The sequence below is a fragment of the Melospiza melodia genome, chromosome 30, assembly GCF_035770615.1.
Source record: "Melospiza melodia melodia isolate bMelMel2 chromosome 30, bMelMel2.pri, whole genome shotgun sequence".
Taxonomy (NCBI): Eukaryota; Metazoa; Chordata; class Aves; order Passeriformes; family Passerellidae; genus Melospiza; species Melospiza melodia.
This window is the reverse complement of record NC_086223.1, coordinates 2,613,384-2,634,227: the sequence shown is the minus strand read 5'-3', so window position 1 is coordinate 2,634,227 and position 20,844 is coordinate 2,613,384. Positions and strand designations below refer to the sequence as shown.

General features: G+C 51.1%; 2 protein-coding genes across 2 annotated transcripts; both read left to right on the top strand.

The window, feature by feature from the left end:
- The first annotated feature begins 325 nt into the window (after positions 1-325).
- Positions 326-6,076, top strand: LOC134431092 (keratin, type I cytoskeletal 14-like). Its single transcript, XM_063179082.1, has 8 exons — positions 326-891; positions 2,347-2,429; positions 2,938-3,094; positions 3,587-3,748; positions 4,405-4,530; positions 4,619-4,839; positions 5,406-5,443; positions 5,803-6,076. The coding sequence occupies exons 1-8, from the start codon at positions 385-387 to the stop codon at positions 5,898-5,900; spliced, it is 1,392 nt and encodes a 463-aa protein (XP_063035152.1). The 5' UTR covers positions 326-384; the 3' UTR covers positions 5,901-6,076.
- Positions 6,077-10,657: 4,581 nt separating this feature from the next.
- On the top strand, positions 10,658-15,086 carry LOC134431090 (keratin, type I cytoskeletal 14). Its single transcript, XM_063179081.1, has 8 exons — positions 10,658-11,218; positions 12,824-12,906; positions 13,181-13,337; positions 13,592-13,753; positions 13,837-13,962; positions 14,051-14,271; positions 14,598-14,647; positions 14,836-15,086. Exons 1-8 carry the CDS (start codon positions 10,712-10,714, stop codon positions 14,931-14,933), a joined length of 1,404 nt encoding a protein of 467 aa, XP_063035151.1. The 5' UTR covers positions 10,658-10,711; the 3' UTR covers positions 14,934-15,086.
- Positions 15,087-20,844: the final 5,758 nt, after the last annotated feature.

Sequence of the window (20,844 nt, the reverse complement as noted above, 5' to 3'; positions counted from 1 at the left end):
TAGATGTTTGCAATGATACTTGCAGGTGACTTGGCGGATAACAGAGGATTCACTTGTGTTACTCCATGAGGGAGCAGCGGGTGGAGCAGGAACGGACACTGGGAACGCCAAAACATAGCCCGGAGCAGGGACCTGCACCACGCCAGGCGCTGGGAATCAAAGAGGAAAAAGGTCCCATGGTGGATGTGACAAAAGATGTGAAATCAAGGAGAGGAAAATGATGATTCTGGAATTTGGCTTTGGCTGTCAGGGGTGTCGAAAGGCGCCGGCAACGCCTCCTGGCCGGGCTATAAAGGGCCCCGAGGCAGCGGAGCGAGCACTCGCTGCTGCTGCTGCTGCTGCTGCGCTGCCGAGCCGCCTCTCTGTGCCCCTGCAGCCTCCAGCATGAGCACCTCTGTCCGCCAATACTCGTCCTCCACGTCCCTCAAGGGCTTCGGCAGCCTGGGGGGAGGCTCCAGCAGGGTCTCCTCCGTGCGTGTCGGGGCCGGGGGGTACCGGGCCCCCAGCGTGCACGGCGGCTCCGGCAGCTACTCCGTGTCCTCCCGCGTGGTCTCGGGGCTCGGCAGCGCCTTTGGGGGCAGCTACTGCAGCAGCGCAGGAGGGGCCCTGGGCGGCGGCTTCGGGGGCGCCTATGGGGCCGGCTTTGGGGCCGGCTTTGCGGGGGGATTTGGAGGCTTTGGGGGCGGCGATGGCATCCTGCCGGCGGGGGAGAAGGAGACCATGCAGAACCTCAACGACCGCCTGGCCAATTACCTGGACAAGGTGCGAGCCCTGGAGGAGGCCAACACCGACCTGGAGGTGAAGATCAGGGAGTGGTACAAGAAGCAGGCGCCTGGTCCTGACCGTGACTACAGCCCCTACTACAGGACTATCGAGGAGCTCAGGAACAAGGTAGGATGCTGGGGTTAACGTGACATCTTCACCAAAGCCACTTGAGAAGAGATGACCTTTTTCATGTTACAGCTGGAGAGGAGAGGTTTATCAAATAGCAGGTAATTAGTGTGAAATGAAAAGCAGAGCTTTGGAATGACAGTCACTAAGAACAGCAGATCACCAGGCACCAGAATGGGGTTTCTGTTGACTGTTCTGGTGTAGGGAGAAAGATGGGGCAGGAAAGGACTCCCATAGTGATTCAGGTTACCTGATGATACTTGCTGCCACACTGTCACCTCCTGCTTTCCTTTTCACTACAGGACTATTGAGGAGCTAAGGAACAAGGTAGGATGCTGGGATTATCACTGTGGGATGTGTCAGGGAGGAAGCAGAGAAGATGACTGTTACCTCTGTAATTAGTCATTACTAATTATGTTGTAAAAAGCGTCCCAGTGGCATGTGTGGAGTTCCCGGCTGGAAATTAGAGATGTCTCAATGTCAGCTTTTGGTTACATCCTCCTGAGTGGGACAAGTGGCAGCTTTCACTGGCAGGAACAGATCTAAGAGGATGTAAGGCAAAAATGAAGAAAACAGACAAGTCTGCACTGATCTTGTGAGTTTAAAATTAAGGTGCAGGGAAATTTGCAGCTGTGGGCGAACTATGAAACACTGATGTCATATTTGGAAACACTCGGGCAAAGAATTTGCAAACTTGTTTCGGCTCCTCCTGTGGTGGAGATTTAGATGATAAAAAGATGGAACTGACCAATAAGAGTCAGAGTTTTTTGCCTCTTTTGGCAATTACTGCCCCAGGGCTGGAATGGTACAAAGTCCCCAGCCCAGGCAGCTCAGGGGGGATTCCTCTCTGTTTGACTGGAGTCCCAGCATACCATTTTGGAGGAAATGCTCCAGTTTACATTGTTCTCTGTTACTTCCCATGCATGAATTGCCCCCAGGGATTCCAGAAGCTGTGGACAGCTGGAGCTGCAGGAGTGCTGGCAGAGGATGCAGGGAGCTCATTTTCCCCCCTCTCCTCAACAGAGTTCTCCTCCCAGTGTGGGTTATTTGCTCCTGCTTTGGTAATATGAAAATCAGAATCTGTAGGCACCTGCTCACTGCCTTTTGCTCTGTTTCTGCTGCCAACCAATTAAATCCATCCCAGAATAAAGTGTAACAAGCACAGACACCCCACTGGTCCCTCTGACCTTTCCACAAACAGCACCTGCCCTGGAGGATAGGAACAAAGGCCACCATCAGATCTCACACATTTTATGTGGCCTCACTGCCTTTTGAAATGCTTACTGGTGGATTTTTGGAAAGGGAGGTCATGGAGTAACCAGCAGTCAGTCTCAGCTGCATCTCACTTGTCCTGACTACTGCTAAGGAAATGCCAAACTTCCCCAAAAGTGTTGTTCCTGTCCCAACACTCAGCCAGGAGGAATTCCTGACACTCTTTTATCTTTCACTGCCCAGGTGTTGGCGGCCACAGTGGACAATTCCAACCTCCTGCTGCAGATTGACAATGCCAGGCTGACAGCAGATGACTTCAGGACTAAGTAAGACACATTTCCTGGAAAAAAATGGAATAAAGTGTGCAGGGAAGTTTGATGAAATGAGGAGAAAATCCTGTCCACACCCCAGAAAGGCAGTGTGGAAGCAAAGCCTTCAAAATGAGGGTGCAATTTCCAAAGCAGATGGTTGTCTCAGCCCTACAGGCACACAGGGATTATGTTGGTTCATTCCAAACCCACAATTTTATTCCTGTTGCTGATTTATCTCTGGTACAGAGACCTTGCCCTGTGCCTCACTGTGCTCTTAATGTGTGTGTGCAACTCCACAGAGCCCAGGGCAGTACCAAAGCCTGGTGTAAGGAGCAGGGTGATGTTATAGACTCAGGTGGACACTTCTTTATCAGTTTCCCCCCACTTTGCTCAGAGCTTCCCCTAGGAAAATTGTCAATGGGGCCATGTCACGATGCCAACAGCAGTGTGGAGGCACAGACAGGGGCTGTGTGTCCAGCTGGCAGGGCTGGTGCAGCTTTGCTGAGTGTGTTTGTGCCCCCAGGTTTGAGTCGGAGCAGGCTCTGCGCATGAGTGTTGAGGCCGATATCAATGGCCTGCGCCGGGTGCTGGACGAGCTGACCCTGTCCAGAGCTGACCTGGAGATGCAGATTGAGAACCTGAAGGAGGAGCTGGCTTATCTGAAGAAGAACCACGAGGAGGTGAGCACAGAGTCAGGCTCTAAAAAGGCCACTCTGGGTAGTGAAATTTGAGTTCTGGTCCACCCTTTAAGGCTGTGCTGGGTTCTGAACTGCTGGGCAGGAGGTGAGAAGTGCTGGTGAGGCAGCAAGAGGGGATGCTCTCTGGACAGCAGCACATCCTCCCTGGAGCCTGTGGAAATCCACATTAGTAATACCCATTGTGGCTGTTAGAGGTTTATTAATAGCCCTTGCAGCTTCTGGCTGGGAAGGACAGTTCCCTGAGAAATGAACCACCTACAGGCACTGCTTTATTCTCTGGAAAATTAACTCCAGTGGGGATTTCACAAGAACTTGAATGATTTTATTTGTGGTCATGGAGCAAATACCCCAATTTGCTCCCTTTTGATCAGCCCCCAAATGCTCACTTTGCTGAAGAGATCTTTCTCAAGAGGAACATTTTAAATGCTGGTTCTTGAATTGCATTATGATGATGTGCTTCTCTTTTTGTGTCAGGAAATGACTGCCCTGCGTGGGCAGGTGGGTGGGGAGATCAGCGTGGAGATGGACGCTGCTCCTGGCATCGACCTGACCAAGATCCTGGCGGAGATGCGGGAGCAGTACGAAAGCCTGGCGGAGAAGAACCGCAGGGATGCCGAGCAGTGGTTCTTCAGCAAGGTGAGGAGCTGGGGCTGAGCACTGAGCACAGGGCTGGGGCTGGGGCTGCTGTACAGGGGGAGTGTGGTGGCCTTGGAATCTGCTTTCTCATACAACATCACATCATCATTGGAACATGACGAGTATAGTGGAATAGAATAAGGAGTTGTAGTGGAATCATACTGTTTGTCCTGAGGTGGTTAGGAGAGCAGCAGCTGCTCCTAGGATGGGTCAGGGACTAGGAAGGGTCTACTACGTGACAAAATGTGCTTGGTGTGCCACTGAGAGTTAGATATTTTCTTGTAGGTAAAGGCTCAGTAGGAGCATGAAGACATAGGCTTGGATTATCACTACTGCTACCTCTAGGATGGCTAGTAAGAAGAGAATTAGTAGAGTTAGAAACTAAACTGCTGGTATTGTGGAAAGTAGGGCTGCTGTGGCTGTAGAGATGAGTTGGATGAGAAGGTGGCCTGCTGTGAGGTTTGCTGTTAGGCATACACCCAGTGCTAACTAGGCTTGTTGTTTCCATTAGGATTAGGGCTGGGATTAATGGAGTTAGAGGTGCCTTCTGGCAGGAGGTGGCCTAATGGGGCGGAGGGTTGGTTTTGCAGTCCTGCTAGGAGGGTGGCTAGTCTTAGGGGGAAGGCCAGGGCTCTGAGGGCTTTGCCTCTCTGCAGACAGAAGAGCTGAACCGGGAGGTGGCCATCAACACGGAGCAGCTGCAGAGCGGCAAGACGGAGATCACGGAGCTGCGGCGCACGATCCAGAGCCTGGAGATCGACCTGCAGTCGCAGCTCAGCACGGTACCAGGGCTGGGCATGCAGGGAGGGCAATGCAGGGCTGTGCCCACCCTGGCCACCCCCTGAGCCCATCCCCGTGGCCGTCCCGCAGAAAGCGGCGCTGGAGGGCACCCTGGCCGACACCGAGGCGCGCTACGGCACCCAGCTGGCCCAGCTGCAGATGCTGATCACGGGCGTGGAGGAGCAGCTGGCCGAGCTGCGCTGCGACATGGAGCGCCAGAACCACGAGTACAGGGTCCTGCTGGACGTCAAGTGCCGCCTGGAGCAGGAGATCGCCACGTACCGCCGGCTGCTGGAGGGAGAGGACGCCCAGTGCGTGAGGGGCTCCGCTGGGAGGGCTGTCACTGTCATGTTTTCTGAAAAATCCCTGTGCCAGGATTTCTTTTTGAGGTTCCTCAGCTTCCCAGGAGGAGAAATGCTGGCGAAGGGATTTTTTGGAAAATATGACAGTGACAGAGGGCAGCTGGGAGGAGATGGATCATAGCAAAGGAAATAGAAAGTGAACCACCGGCATCCCCTGGAGGGTTCTCTCAGCCCATTCCCTGACCCATTGCATGCAACAGTGGCTCTCCTTTCAGTCCCAGCAGTCCACAACAGCTCAGTGGTTCTAACAGCCCTGCAGCGCCCCTGGGTTCCAGCTGCCACCCTTCCATGTCTGTGTGATCCCAGGCAGGTGCTGCACTGGTGTCTGCAATCCTGTGTCACACACCCATCCTTAGCAGTTTCTTCCTTCAGTTGGGACACTGGCAGTTTCCAGAAGCATTTGAATCATGTATTAGTACATAGTATTAAGGCAGGGTTTAAATAATGATCTCATCGTGGACATTACTCACTTTTTTCCTGTTTCTCACCTCCTTTTCCTTGTTCTCCTCCCATAGCATGTCTTCCCACTACATCTCGCAGCCTGTGAAAGAAGGTAAGGACAGGTCTTGGCTGAAACTCTGATCATACACAGCTCTCATACCCTCACCCACCTTCTTAGCACAGACTGCTTTTACTTTTCTACTAAAGTTACTATTTGATTATATTTCCAAATTTTGAACTTATATACAAAATTTTACGATACAACAAATTTATTATATAACAAATATCACGATATACCACAACATGTGTCAGAAATTATCTAAACAGACTGAATCTGTACAATTTAGCAGTGGGAATGCGGTGCTATATTGGGTTTCTGATGTGATGACTGTAGTAATAAATCTGTAAGGTCTTTAAGGCACTTCCTACTTGCTGCCATGGCAGTAACATCTCCTTCTTTCCCCACTGCAGGACCAGTAACCACCCGCCAGATCCGCACCATCTTCGAGGAGGTCCAGGATGGGAAGGTGATCTCCTCCCGGGAGCAGATCACCCAGGCTGCCCACTGAGGCACTGCCTCTTCTGCTGCAGACCCTGCCCAGCACAGCCAAGCAGATCCCAGCTGATGTGTTCTTGCCATATGGATCACCAAAAGCACCTTCTCCCACCATCACCCCCCTCCTTACCCTCTCTCACCCTTGTCTCACAGAAATCAAATAAAAGCTTCTCTTTGCATTCCTGCAAACCCAGGTCTGGTCTCAATGCTCTTGGGCAGTCCCACTCCTGCAGCTGTGGGACAAAGCTGGGAGAAGCAACATTCTCCATCCTTGGTATCCTGATGGTGGGGCCTGCACACCCACACCTCTGTAACTCCTGAGACCTGGCAGCTTCAGGGGAGAGGGTGTGGGGGGAGTTTGGAAAGGAGCTGATCTCACGGGGGTGGGAGATGAAGCCTGTGAGAATCACAGATTGGACAAAGCGCTGCTCCCCCACTGCAGTGCCCAGCAACAGCAGGGCTGAAGTTTTAACCCAGCCAGGCCAAGCAAGTGAACAAAGCCCAGGTGGTGCAGACAGGACCCTGTAAATGCCACGCCCCAGCTCTGCCCCAGCAGCTGCTCCTCATTCTGGATCCCAAACTTTGGGGTGAAACAGTCTGATCTGCAGGCAGGACAGGGATCTGTCAGGAGGGCTGCTGTCCCTCCAGACAGCCAAACTCAGCTCAGTTGGGCTCCTGCTTCCACAGGCGCCACTGAAGGGTGAGGAAAACAGTGATGGGAAGAGAAGGGTATGGTCTGTGCAAGGAAAAGGATTAAAATTCTTCTGGGAGCTCTTGTGGCACTCCCCGGCTGCCGGTGGCTGCTCCTGACACAGCAGTTCCCACTGCTGACAGCCAGCCCAGCGTTCCTGGAAAGCCAGTCCAGACACATTCTTGGCTGCATTCTGACACATTTATTACTTTGTAAATCCAACTTCTAACTCAATGAAATGAATCAGAGCAGAGCGACTGAATGAGAGTGAGAGCAGAGCTGGCCACACAGCTTTGAAACCCTTCTCCAGAAATCTGTCTGGAATGTAGGAGCAGATAAGAGAGAATTCTTTATTTTCCCCCAAACATTGGAATGATGCCTGCAGTGCATCATCTGCCCTGCAGCCAGGCTGGGAGGGCTCCATGGCTTTGAGGCCCCCAACCCCCTGCCCTGCAGCTCTGCCCCGTGCCTGGGCTGTGCCCTCCCTGTCTCAAGCTACATCAGGGAAGGTACAGGTTGGATATTAGGAATTTTTTTTTTTCACTGAAAGAATAATGAAGTAGTGGAATGCTCTTCCCAGGGAGGTGGTAGAATCACCAACTCTGGATGTGTTTAAAAAAAGACTGGACATAGCGCTTGGTGCTACAGTCTAGTTGAGGTGTTAGGGCATAGGTTGGACTTGATGATCTTAGAGGTCTCTTCCAACCTCATTATTCTGTGATTCTGGGATTCTGGGATTCTGAGATTCTGAGATTCTGGGATTCTGGGATTCTGGGATTCTGAGATTCCGAGATTCTGGGATTCTGTTCCCTTGGTGCAGACCCCTGTGACTCTCATGGGGCATTGGCTGCCCTGAGCATCCCCAGCATCCACTGGCCAGAGGAGACACAGTTCTGGTTTGAAGTTTAATGCTGATGATCAGTGAGCTCATCAGTGGGTTGGGATAAAGGCTGCTGCACACCCTTGGCTGATCCACGGGTCAGCAGCAGCACAATTCCCAAGCCTCCCACCCTAAGGCACTCCCAGCCCCAGCACCTCCACGGTCCTGCAGACTGTGCTCCCTCCACTCCCACAGCCCCGAGGAGAGAGCCCAGAGCAGCCCAGGGACTCTCCCTGGGGGAATTCGTGTCCCAGAGCTGGGTAAAGACGGGGCTGAATTGCTCAAGATCAGATACCTGAGAAGGGTCGGGACAGACACAGCTTGCACAGCCACACCCCACTCCAGGTCACCTCTTAGGGACCCTGTTGTCCCCACGGGTGGTGCAGGGACCACCAACACATCTTGCAGCCCCTCTGAGTCCCCTGCCATGCCTGTGCCCCTCTGGCTGTTGCAAAACCCAGTGCAGGGATGCTGTGGTGCCTCTCTGGAATTCACCCTTGCTTTGTGTTTTCCTCTGGTAAAAGTCTTGGCACACCTGTGTTCCTATAGAAACAACAAACAACACTTTGCTAATGAAATCCCCTGCTTTAATTACTCCTGCACAGTGTGAGGGAGGTGTGGAAAACAGATGTCAATTTTCTCCTGCCTTGAGCATTAATAATTAGTCCTGACCTTAGGAAACCTCACGGAGGAGGGAGCTGCAGGGGTGGCTCACGCTGACAGGCAGCAGCAGCTTGAGGCAGGTCCCAGAAAGTGGGAATTTAGTCCAGAGAGATGGTTTGACTTCTCAGGCAACACTGAATTCCTCTCACAGGAAAGACCACTTCAGAAACATACATTAATGCATGGTTCTCAGCTCATTTTAGGAAACTTTTTGATGATAATTTGATTCCAGGGCAAACTTTATAAACATATAAAAAGAGGGAAATGGTATTATCCAGGTAGAATCTGCATCTGCTGATATGTAATTTTGGAGCCAGAACTTCACCTCCATTTTCCCCCAAAGTAAGACCAATTGTGTGTTTGAACACCATTGTGCTACCATGAAGCTCCTGTTATGTCGTAGGACTGGAATTCTGATTTTGAATAATATTAAAAATGAGCTCACAGTGTGCACGTGCTCAAGAAGAGAGGCAGGATCTGGTTTCATACTCAGCCTTTTACTTCAAAGGGTGTGATAGAAGCAACATGCAGTCCTTGTGGTTGTGTTCAATGGGAGGTCATGGAAATAACGTCCTTGAGCGCTTAATATAGTTTTAAGTCTTAATTAATGCTCATGATTTTAATTGCTGCCCTGTGGCATTACCAAAGTATCACAGATATTCTGGGCTTTTATGGCATAGCAGATCAATGGCAAACAAAAGATGAAAGGAAAGGCAACTGCCCATAGAGGAAGAACCGCGCATCACCCGTGTGACACACAGGTGACAGTGTGACACTGTGCCACTCTGAGGGGCTTCGCTCAGGGCAAGGCTGAGCGTTTGGACTCACACAGGGGCTCTGCACCGGCTTTGTCTCTGAGATTGCCCTTTGCCCACATCCCCGCTGCAATCAGAGAGCACAAACCACGGCATTGCCCGGGCAGAGGTGAGGAAATGAAGACGGGGACGAAGCACATTCCTGGCATTGCCACGTCCCGGCCGCCCCCGCCTGCTGCTGCATCTTTTCCATCCGCACCTGGGCAGGACGAGCGGCGAGTGGGCGTCCCCTGGCACGGTGCCCGGCGCTCACACGACAGCAACACTCCAGGGGACAGAGCCAGAGCCAGCAGAGCTCTGATCCTCCAGCTCTCCGATCCTCCAGCCCTCCGAGCTGCACGGACTTGTCTCCATCCACCAGTGAAGATAAGGAACCTCCATATCAGCCAACCCTGATATTCCAAGGACACATCCCACTCCTGTACTGTCTCCAGCTTTCTGCAGATGGAGGGGAGGGAGTTGTGCCCTCTGAGCTCGTCAGCAATGTACCTTTGTTCTTCCTTCCATACCCTCTCTCCCCTCCTTTGGCAAATGATCTAAGGAAGAACTTGGCTGTTGGGAAGGGGCTGTTGGGGCCTGTCTGCAGAGACAGCCCAACAATCCACCGTGTGCACACATGAGCAATCCCTTCCCCTCCACACCCTGGAGGATGAGCCAGGCACACTCACATTGGTGGGTTCTGCCTGGGCCGTGGGTCAGCAGGGCCTGGCCACACCGCTGTGCTCAGTTCTGGAGCCTTTTTGCTCGCCAGAGGTGATCTCTGTCTCTCCTGAAGCTCTGTTTAGATGGGAAGCGTAAACTCCAAATTCACAGTGAAGCTGTTCTGCCTGCTCACAACTGACAGAAAAACATCACAGCAAACATCACTGGCACCAGCTGCTGAGCTGTGCTCCTGTTCACAGCGCTTACACACCAAAAGCTTTTTCCTTATGTCCTTCATCTACTTTCTGCTGTCCCACATTTTCCATGGAGATCTCATAATTCTCAGCAAGCCGCCATACCCTGTCCTTTTGGGAAGGTTTGCTAAGCTCACAAAGCAAACAACCCATCCTATGACCTTTCCACAGTCCCCCACTCTTGGGTGGTCTCTGAAGTGAAGACTCCAGTGAGCCCTGGAGCACAAATTCCCGTTTCATTGCTTTTTCATGACTGCTCATCCCTCTCCCTGCGGATAAAAGAGCGGACTTGTATTTCCAGGATTGGCAGCCAAGTTCCTTCCAGCACCATTGTACTCAGGGGCTTTGGAGGTGCATTCAGGGTCTCACAACACGGCTGCTGTCCCGGCAGGTGTGTGTGTGCAGCCCAAGCAGGGACAGGAAACTGTAGCTGGGACAAAAAGCCACAGTAAAAGAGATGCTGAGCTATTCCCTCAAATCCTGCACCGCTCTGTTTCAAAGCTCACCGTGCAGAGGGAATTAAATCATAGCCCTGAGCAAGGAGCCTCCTCCTTTTAATCACACCTGACAATTTACTTGGAAACGGAAGAAGCATAAAGATGCCCTTTGTAAGAGAAAAAGCTTCAAGTGCAATATGACAAAAAGCGTGAATAGAACAAAGGCAAAAATGACGATTCTGGAAGTTGGCTCAGCTTTTATGAGTGATGGAAATCGTCGGGAATGCAAGGAGAAAAAAAAAAAAAGGGAAAAAAAAAGTGTGGCAACGCCTCCTGGCCGGGCTATAAAGGGCCCCGAGGCAGCGGAGCGAGCACTCGCTGCTGCTGCTGCTGCTGCTGCTGCGCTGCCGAGCCGCCTCTCTGTGCCCCTGCAGCCTCCAGCATGAGCACCTCTGTCCGCCAATACTCGTCCTCCACGTCCCTCAAGGGCTTCGGCAGCCTGGGGGGAGGCTCCAGCAGGGTCTCCTCCGTGCGTGTCGGGGCCGGGGGGTACCGGGCCCCCAGCGTGCACGGCGGCTCCGGCAGCTACTCCGTGTCCTCCCGCGTGGTCTCGGGGCTCGGCAGCGCCTTTGGGGGCAGCTACTGCAGCAGCGCAGGAGGGGCCCTGGGCGGCGGCTTCGGGGGCGCCTATGGGGCCGGCTTTGGGGCCGGCTTTGCGGGGGGATTTGGAGGCTTTGGGGGCGGCGATGGCATCCTGCCGGCGGGGGAGAAGGAGACCATGCAGAACCTCAACGACCGCCTGGCCAATTACCTGGACAAGGTGCGAGCCCTGGAGGAGGCCAACACCGACCTGGAGGTGAAGATCAGGGAGTGGTACAAGAAGCAGGCGCCTGGTCCTGACCGTGACTACAGCCCCTACTACAGGACTATCGAGGAGCTCAGGAACAAGGTAGGATGCTGGGGTTAACATGACATCTTCACCAAAGCCACTTTTAAAGAGAGTCACTTTTAAACCTTTTTCGTGTTACAGCTGGAGGGGAGAGGTTTATCAAATAGCAGGTAATTAGTGTGAAATGAAAAGCAGAGCTTTGGAATGACAGTCACTATGAACAGCAGATCACCAGGCACCAGAATGGGGTTTCTGTTGACTGTTCTGGTGTAGGGAGAAAGATGGGGCAGGAGAGGACTCCCATAGTGATTCAGGTTACCTGATGATACTTGCTGCCACACTGTCACCTCCTGCCTTCCTTCTTACTGCTTGTGCCCCATAGCTGCTCCCTGTAAGGCTCCTGATGGAGGTCTCAGCAGGCAGGGACTTGTTATCTCCTGGGCCTGTTCACTGCTGAGTGATATGCAGATGGAAATGAATAGCCATTCTCACAAGTATCCTACAAATCAGATTTACCCCCCATCCTTTGAGGAGGGTAAAGGTAGAGGTTAAAGTAGAAAGAAAGTGTCCTATGGGATGTTGTTCTTTGGGAGCTGTAGACACAGAATCCAGTCCAGCATTGGAACACTCTGGGCTATGGTAGGTGCTGAAATCAGGTGTGTGCTCTGCTGTAAAATTCAGCAGATGAAGTCATGGCCAAGGTAATTTCTCTCTTCCAAGCAGCTCCCTGGATGATTTTAAACGAAGTCCTTCAGCCAGAGCACCAGAATCTGCCCATCCCTCCCTGGCCTGCCATTGCTTGCCCCCCTCAGCCCTTATCACTCATCCTGAGTGAGCTCAGGCTCACTGAGGGAATGAGGTGTGGACGGTTGGGCAATGTCATACCTGGTCTGTAAGAATAAATTCCTGGGAAATGGGGCAGGGTCAGCCCCTGGGGGGAACTCACATTCCGAAAATTTCTTGGGCTTCACCCTGGGGGAAAGGGCTTGCCTTGATGCAGGAAGCTCCTCTGCGGATTCCAGCATGTCAGTGTGCTCTGATGGAGCACAGAAACATCTGGAGGCAGGAGCTGTCTCTGGATTTGAGTGATGAAGTGCTGGGTCTCACAGAAACCTTCTGCTCCTGATCCAGGGGAAGGCAGATCCTTCCCTCCCTTTCCCCTGTCAGCTGGGAAATGACCACATCAATATTCCTGGATTATTCCTTGGATATCCTCTGAAGCAGGAGAATTTACAGTTCTTCATTAGCTCGTGGCTACAGAAATTCCTGCTCACTAAATGGCCAATCATTTTCATAATGTCAGAGCAAATACTTGCACCTCAGGTGTAATTATGAAAGCCAAATGAGGTAGGCACAAGGCACTCCCTTCCTTCCTCAACCCTTTTTCCTTCTTAGCTGGGCTGCTCCCATTCCCAAAGCCTGGAGTGCTGCCAGGGCTCAGCATGGTGTGAGCACCTGGAGGTGCCACCTGGGCATGGCAGTGCCCATGGCAGTGTTCCCAGGAGACTGAGCCTGTGCTGATGGGAGATGGAAACGAGCACCCCATCTCCTTCTCTGCAGAGCCCACATGGAAGTCCATGGCCCAGTGCTGCTCCAGCCCTTCTCTGGTTGGGATCACTCAGTGTTTGAAATGACTTTTGAACTCTTTCACTTATCCCCCATCAGATTCTTTCTGCAACTGTTGAAAATGCCAACATCGTCCTGCAGATCGACAATGCCAGGCTGGCAGCAGACGACTTCCGAACCAAGTGAGTCCAACACCTCCAAGAGCTTTTGTGAAAAAGGGGGAAATCCTGGCTGTTCAGGGTGCTTTTTATCTGCATCTGGGGTTGCTCCACTGGAGTGGGAGATTTGGGAATAGTTCATTTCTTCCTGGGCACAGCGCTGCTATTTCTTCACGTGAGAGCTGTGCACACACATTGAATTAAAGATTCTTGGCAAAAATACACTGAGCTGGGGAAGGAAAAGATAAGAAAAGTGCTGTATCAGGTGGGTATATGCAGCTGTGTGTGTTGTCCCCAGGTTTGAGTCGGAGCAGGCTCTGCGCATGAGTGTTGAGGCCGACATCAACGGCCTGCGCCGGGTGCTGGACGAGCTGACCCTGTCCAGAGCTGACCTGGAGATGCAGATTGAGAACCTGAAGGAGGAGCTGGCTTATCTGAAGAAGAACCACGAGGAGGTGAGCATGGAGTAGGGCTCAAATTAGGACCTACAAACATTCCTTGTGCACCAGGGAAACAGGCCAAACACACAGGAGTCTCTGGAATCAGAGCTGTCAGGAGACACTTGAGCAGGAAAGGGGAGAGATATAATCCCTTCAGGCAGGACTTCCAGGAACTCTGTGGGGTTCCTGCACTGGGTTCAAATAAGAAATTTCTCACCATGGGAAGATGCCATGTCACTCTGACATGTGTTGTGTCTTTTTTGTGTCAGGAAATGACTGCGCTGCGCGGGCAGGTGGGTGGGGAGATCAGCGTGGAGATGGACGCTGCTCCTGGCATCGACCTGACCAAGATCCTGGCGGAGATGCGGGAGCAGTACGAGAGCCTGGCGGAGAAGAACCGCAGGGACGCCGAGCAGTGGTTCTTCAGCAAGGTGAGGAGCTGGGGCTGAGCACTGAGCACTGGGGCTCGGTTTGTGGCTGGTGCCAGGGCTCTGAGGGCTTTGCCTCTCTGCAGACAGAAGAGCTGAACCGGGAGGTGGCCATCAACACGGAGCAGCTGCAGAGCGGCAAGACGGAGATCACGGAGCTGCGGCGCACGATCCAGAGCCTGGAGATCGACCTGCAGTCACAGCTCAGCACGGTACCAGGGCTGGGCATGCAGGGAGGGCAATGCAGGGCTGTGCCCACCCTGGCCACCCCCTGAGCCCATCCCCGTGGCCGTCCCGCAGAAAGCGGCGCTGGAGGGCACCCTGGCCGACACCGAGGCGCGCTACGGCACCCAGCTGGCGCAGCTGCAGATGCTGATCACGGGCGTGGAGGAGCAGCTGGCCGAGCTGCGCTGCGACATGGAGCGCCAGAACCACGAGTACAGGGTCCTGCTGGACGTCAAGTGCCGCCTGGAGCAGGAGATCGCCACGTACCGCCGGCTGCTGGAGGGAGAGGACGCCCAGTGCGTGAGGGGCTCTGCTGGGAGGGCGGTGGGAGGAGTTGGGTCACAGACAGACACAAAGTGCCCAGGGTGTCAGCCCAGTCAGCGCTTTCAGGGCAGGTTTCTGTGTTCACACCAGATGTGTATGCCCAGTGCTCTGTGCCCGGTGTCTGGCTGTAGTGGGGTGTTGCTGTGGTTCCTCTGTCCCTCAGGAGAGGCCAAGTGGAGCAACACTTTTACCTCCATGAGCCTTCTCTGCTTTTCTCCTGCCTGAACGCAGAGCCTGTGTAGTAGCAATAATCAGTGTTGGTCCCTAACACCTCTTTGGTTTTGTGCTTCTCTTGTAGCATCTCCTCCCAGTACTCCTCGGCCATGTCCTCACACTCTGGCAGAGACGGTAAGAACCCACCTTTCCACTCAGCTTGGTTCTTTCTCCTTCCCAGTCAAAGCAGGGCTGTTTAAAGCAGCATTTCCCACTCCCTTGTGGAATTCCCACCAGCTCTTGAAGAATATTCACAATCTGATAATGTTTCAAGGAATTTCTCTCCTTCCTGCCGTGAATAATCATCACCCTTTCCTTTGCAGTCGTGACATCGTCCCGCCAAGTGCGCACGATCGTGGAGGAGGTGCAGGACGGGAAGGTGGTGTCCTCCCGGGAGCAGGTGGCACTCACCACTCGCTAGGACAGCCCCTGGCCCAGGAGAGCATCAGACTGAGCCAAGAAGTGCCTGAGGCCATGTGTGCTCCCTTCACCTGCTCTTCCTCATGTGTTGCCCTCATTCCATGCAGGTGTCTCTGGACACACTTAATAAAGCTTTTTCTTCTCGCTCATGCAACTGCAGACTTGTCTTGTCTGATCACTGACATGTGATCCCTCAAAGCCTCTGGGTTCTGTGTTCATGCCAGGGAAAGTCCTGAGAAACCACAAGAAGCCAGTGAGAGGAGGGGAATGGAGGGACATGGGTTCCACCTGGAGGGACAGGGGCTCTGCCTGGGACAGCTTTTTCCAAATGAACTCAGTGCTTGTAAATACATGGGACTGGCTAAGACATAAACTGTGTGATGAAGGCAATTATGGAATTATGAGGTTTGAGGTCAATGTGCCTCACAACTGGTAATTAAAGCCAACAAAATAAAGCTCAGTTCTCACACTCTTAAGATCATAAAAAGTCACTTTCTCCTGTAAGCTGAGCTTAGATGGCTTCAGCAAGGCTGCTGCTGTCAGATGCTCTCTCTGAGACATGAGCCCAGCATCCAGCTGTTGGCAAACCTCATCCCTACAGGCCTGCTGTCTCTTTTGACTGCCTTTAAATCACACTGTCAGGCACAAAAACTTTTACAGGGCTATTCATGCTGCCCCAGGGCTGCACTTGAGGAACTAAAGTAACCATTGCTTAATCTGCACAGGGATGAGCAGCAATAATTTCAATCACTGTCGTGTGTAACAGATCACTGCTAAAACCCTTCCTGAAACTACCTGAGAGGTAGAAATGATGCCTGAGGCTGAGCTGCTGCTCAGGATTAGTGACTCAGCTGGGCAGCAGCAGGTTCTGGCTGTGCCTGTGCCCACTCGCCTGCTGGAGAGCGACCAAGGGAGAGCCAGAGAGGAGAGGAAATTGTTTTAGAGCCAAAAACCTGATGGAATCACTTTGATCCAACTTCATGCTTTCTAGTCTGTGGTAGCTGGGAGCCCTGTGCATCAGCTTATGTCCATCCCACACCTCAAGGACACAGATCTGGGCTCAGACCAAAGTGAGAGGGAACAGTTTGCATTAAATCAGCTTCCCTTATAACAATGGACAGCTGAGGCTCAGCTTGCTCATCCTTTGGGTGATCAGTGCTTCATTCATCCTCCCTGAGTCTCCCCACAGCATTACAGTCCCCAGGGTGCTCCCTGGCCCCAGCAGGTTTGGAAAGAGCTGATGATGTCACACTGGGCATGACAGGACAGGCAAAGGAGAGGAAAGGAGATCGAAGAAGTGGGGAACCTGCCAGGTCTATCCAGAGAAGGGAGTGTGAGATTTTATCATTGTGTATCATCATTCAGCAATTACAGAAAAGGGCAGGAAACGAGACACAGAGAGTGCAGAGTTCATGGACTGTATTGTGCTTCTCCCTTTGCTGGAATGACAGATCTTCTTTGGGGAAAGTCTTCCAGGCCAAACAAACCAGAGCTATCTCAAAAATGAAAACCAGATCAAGGAAAAATGTACCTGAGCCTCAAGTTATCTCAGACTCTCTGGCAGCAGGCAAAGCTGCAGGCTGGAAATTCTGAGCAAACTGCTAATGTGCTGCCTTTTTTTTTTTTTTTTTGGCATCAGAAGAGTGTTGTAGTGTTGTTATACTTTAGCTGTAAATGGCTTTTTAAGTCTTGAACCATCTGCAGAATGCCCCAAGTGTATGAACACAGAAAAGCTTTCTGCAAACCACAAATATAACTGATTAAATAGAAGTAGGAGGCTAAAAGGAGACGTCAGTCCAAGAGTGATTTCTGTGCTGGCAGCACAGAGAGATGTGGCCCCTTCTGCAGCCAAAAGGGCACAGGGGAGAGATGGATCCAGCAGAACACTCAGTCATCTCTGGGATCTGAGATATTTCCATCAGCCAGCAGGAGCAGCAGAGATGAACCCTGAGGAGAGCTGGGAGAGCTGATGGAAGAGCCTGGTTTGTAATCAGTGGATTCAGTTCCCCTGGGAGGACCTTATCAGGGGATATTCATCAACATATATTTGCATCAATGAAACAGGCTTTAATTCTGCACACAGCTCAGTGTAACCCTGTTATCACAGGCAAGAGCAAAGTCCAAGCTCAGCACAAATGATCTCTGTGTGACATTATAGTGCTCTGAAGAAGGAAAGTACCACAGAACTATAATGTAACTTACTGCTTGTTATTTACCCTTTGCTACACACATTTGTGTCTGTGAAACAGGGACAAATTGTCTCTCCAAGAGATGGACACACACTGGTTTTGGAGAGCATTTTACAGATTTGCTGCAAGCTGCAAGTACAAGAAGAAAAGTCTTTTTAGGATTCAGTTGGGAATCACAGAGGCAAGACCTCATTGAATGATGGTGAAACTTTATGGACAACGAAACAAAAAAATGGAAACTTTAAAATGGAAAAGAAATGAAAACATTCTTTAAAGGTATTTCATGATGGAGACATAGAGAGAAATCAATGGGACGTGCCCGTGTCAAGAGTAATATAAAATAGCAAGAACACAATGAATAATACTGAATTAAATGCCATCTTTCCAATCTCTAAAGCCCCATGTGCTCCTCAGACAGTTGTTTTTACAATGCCCTCGAGGAGGAGGATAGTTGTTATTGTTGTTTCCATCCTACAAAGGATGAAATCGAGACTTGGAGGAGCTGAATGATTTGCCTGGAGTGACTTGCAAAGCTGGGATCAGACCCTGGAGCACCTGGTGTCACCAGAAGATGGAGATGAGCCCCAGGACAGCCAATAGCAGGCTGACAGAAAGTGGCATGACAGGTACATCACCAGCCAGATAAGCAAATACTTTGTAAATACTTTGTAAATTGAGAACACCAGGATTTTCCATAGGTTAACATGGAAATTCAGCTGACAATGAGAGAGAGGAGCTGGGGGTGCCTCTGGAGGAGCCTCTCCCTGGCCAGGCTGGTGGGTGCTGGCAATGCCTGGCTCCAGCTCCTCCCCTGGCCCTCCTGTGCCTGGGCACCAGCAGGGATTTGGGGTTTGGTGCTGTGTCTGAGTCACTGAGTCCCCAAGGAAGTCCTCTTGGATGTGACAACACCTGGTGATTCAGGGAGTGTTTGTAGTAACATGAAATGCTGGATCTCCTTCTTGGGGGCACATTAAACTTCATCTGCATTAGCCTAAGAAACAGTCTTAAGTCTTAAAAGATATCCTGAGACTCCCAAAGATTTCCCTGCAGGGAAATCTAATCTTTCCCATTTCCATTGCCCTGTTGAGTCTGATAATTCTGCTGTGGAGGACTCTTGGGAATAACTCCAGCATGTCCACCCTCTGCCACCACCCCACTCTGTCACACAGCCCAGGACGCTGGTGGAAACCTGCAATCCGATCCCTTCCTTTCTGTTTTGTACAAAGCTCATTACGTGGGAGCAACACCTTTGCCTGGGGGAGGCTCTTCTGCTCATTTGTTACTTGAAGTAGTAATTTTTCCTGGTCAGACCTGTGCTGCTGTTCCTGAAATGCCCACGGGAGATCCTCATGAGCCGTCATTCCTCTGCTCCCCTGTCATTCCTCTGCTCCTCTTCCTCCCTGGGGTGCAGCAGTGCCTGCGAGGGGCTCCCAAGTCAGGCAAGGACAGCTCATCAGGGCATTGCCCCTGGCTGCCTGCAGGGATGTGGGGAGCAAATTTCCGTCTGCAGACTCCAGCCAGGAAGTCAATCAAGGCTAATTCTGGCAGGAGCCTTCCATTAGGCATGGAGATGCCGTCATTAGCAGATCTCCTCATCACAAAGTGAAATGGCTTTAGTAAAATGAGGCTGTGACTGCTGGCAGGGCTTGAGGTTTGTTCTCATGGAAAAGCAAGAGCTGGTTTTAAAGAAAATTTTGAATTTTGGAAAGGAATAAAGCTGGCGTGAAGAACGCACAATTCCAAGAAAATAAAAATAAATTACTGTTCTCCTTTACAAAAGCTGTAGGAATTCTAATCATCTTTGGTAAAGCCTGAAGGAAAGAGTGAAAGAGAGAGAGAAAGAAAGAGAGAGAGAGAGAGAGGAAGAAGGGAAGAAGGAAGGGAAGAAAGGAAAGGAAAGGAAAGGAAAGGAAAGGAAAGGAAAGGAAAGGAAAGGAAAGGAAAGGAAAGGAAAGGAAAGGAAAGGAAAGGAAAGGAAAGGAAAGGAAAGGAAAGGAAAGGAAAGGAAAGGAAAGGAAAGGAAAGGAAAGGAAAGGAAAGGAAAGGAAAGGAAAGGAAAGGAAAGGAAAGGAAAGGAAAGGAAAGGAAGAAGAGAAAAAGAAAGTTTGGGTTGGGACCTTAAAGACCATCTCATTCTACCCCCTATCACTTCCCACTGGACCAAGTTGCTCCAAGCCCCATCCAACCTGGCCTTGAAAAATGAAGAACCACATAAATTTTGATTAAATCAAATTAAATGTTTACTCAGCAGTCACTTTATAATTCTTTGGTAGAAAAAAGACCAGTTGTGATCAGGCTGCAGGTGGGCAGCCCTGCCTGACCCTGATCCCTGGCTCCAGGCAGGGTCTGGCCATCACTGTGGCACCAGAGCACCCTGGCTTCCCTTCCTGATGATGGCTCTAACCAAGGATGGGCCCCCACAGAACCACCCCAGAGTTCAGGAGTGCTGGATTTGCAGTGTCAAGATAAAATTGAGCTTAATGAACTTGCCCAAATGGCAGAAGCAATATTTGTGAGCCAGGCTGCACCTGACACATTCTTTATGCCACGTGTCCAGGTGACCTGGATGCCAAACCCAAAGCTGAACCACACATGGGTGAGAGCCAGCCAATATTAGCATTGTTATATTAATGTTATTAATAAAATGAAAGATTCAGATGACAAAACATTTTAATTATTTCCCTTCTTCCTCAATTTAGCATTCCAGAAATAAAAAATTAATTTAATAAACTTTTAAAAATATCTTTTCTGTTGTCCTTTCTAAATTTAACACCTAAATTGTACTGGGGAGTTTTCACGGTGCTGGTTAGAATTGGATCAGACTTCTGTAGAGTCATGCATCTCCTGAAATTCTCCACATTACTGCTTCAGAAATCTTATGAAACATCCTGTGTGGCAGTGAATATTCAGTGGACCGCATGTTTGGTGTCCAGGAAATATCCTTTCATATTTTAGATAAATACTTGACTATTTTGTCTACTCTTTAAAGCAGCAAAACAACCCAGACCTCTTCAAGGGGATGTTTTGATGGATCTAGAATAAAGAGAAGGGATAAACCAGCCCTGGTACATTCCAGGGCAATATTCCTCTGCGCTCTCCTGGAGCATTTGAGCTCTGAAGACCCAGACCAGGGGCTCACTCCACACCACGTGGAATGGAACAGACCTTGCTGCAGGCCCAGGGTGGTCTCCTGGCCCTGGTCCCAGGGACTGAGGCCAGCTGAGTGAGGGGACACCCTCGTTTCTGGTCACAAAGGGGTCGAACAGGCTCTGTCAGATAGGATGCCTTTCCCACAGCTTTCACTTTCCGGGTAGGCTCGCCCACGCCGGGGATGGATAATTGCTGTGGCGCTTCATTCCCCGGGCACTCTTGGGTATCGTCGGGTTTTTGTGTCACTGTTGTTGAGTTGTCATCACAAGTCAGACCTGATGATTCAGGAAGTAACATTTTTGATGTAGTTTTGAAACACGCTTCTGTTAACCAAAGCATCTTTCTGTTGTGGGATTTCTGGAGACAAACGCCTTTGGGGAATTATTTCCGGCTGAAAAAAAAAGAAAACACCTCCTAGCCAGGTCACAAGGAGGAAGAATAAACAGCCCTTCTCCAGTGGCACGATCCACAGGCACTGGTATAAATAGAGGACCAGGGGACAGAGGTATCACAGTTGGATCCTGCAGCCACCCGAGCACTTGCCTTGGGCTCTGTTGGCTCCGCACGCACACC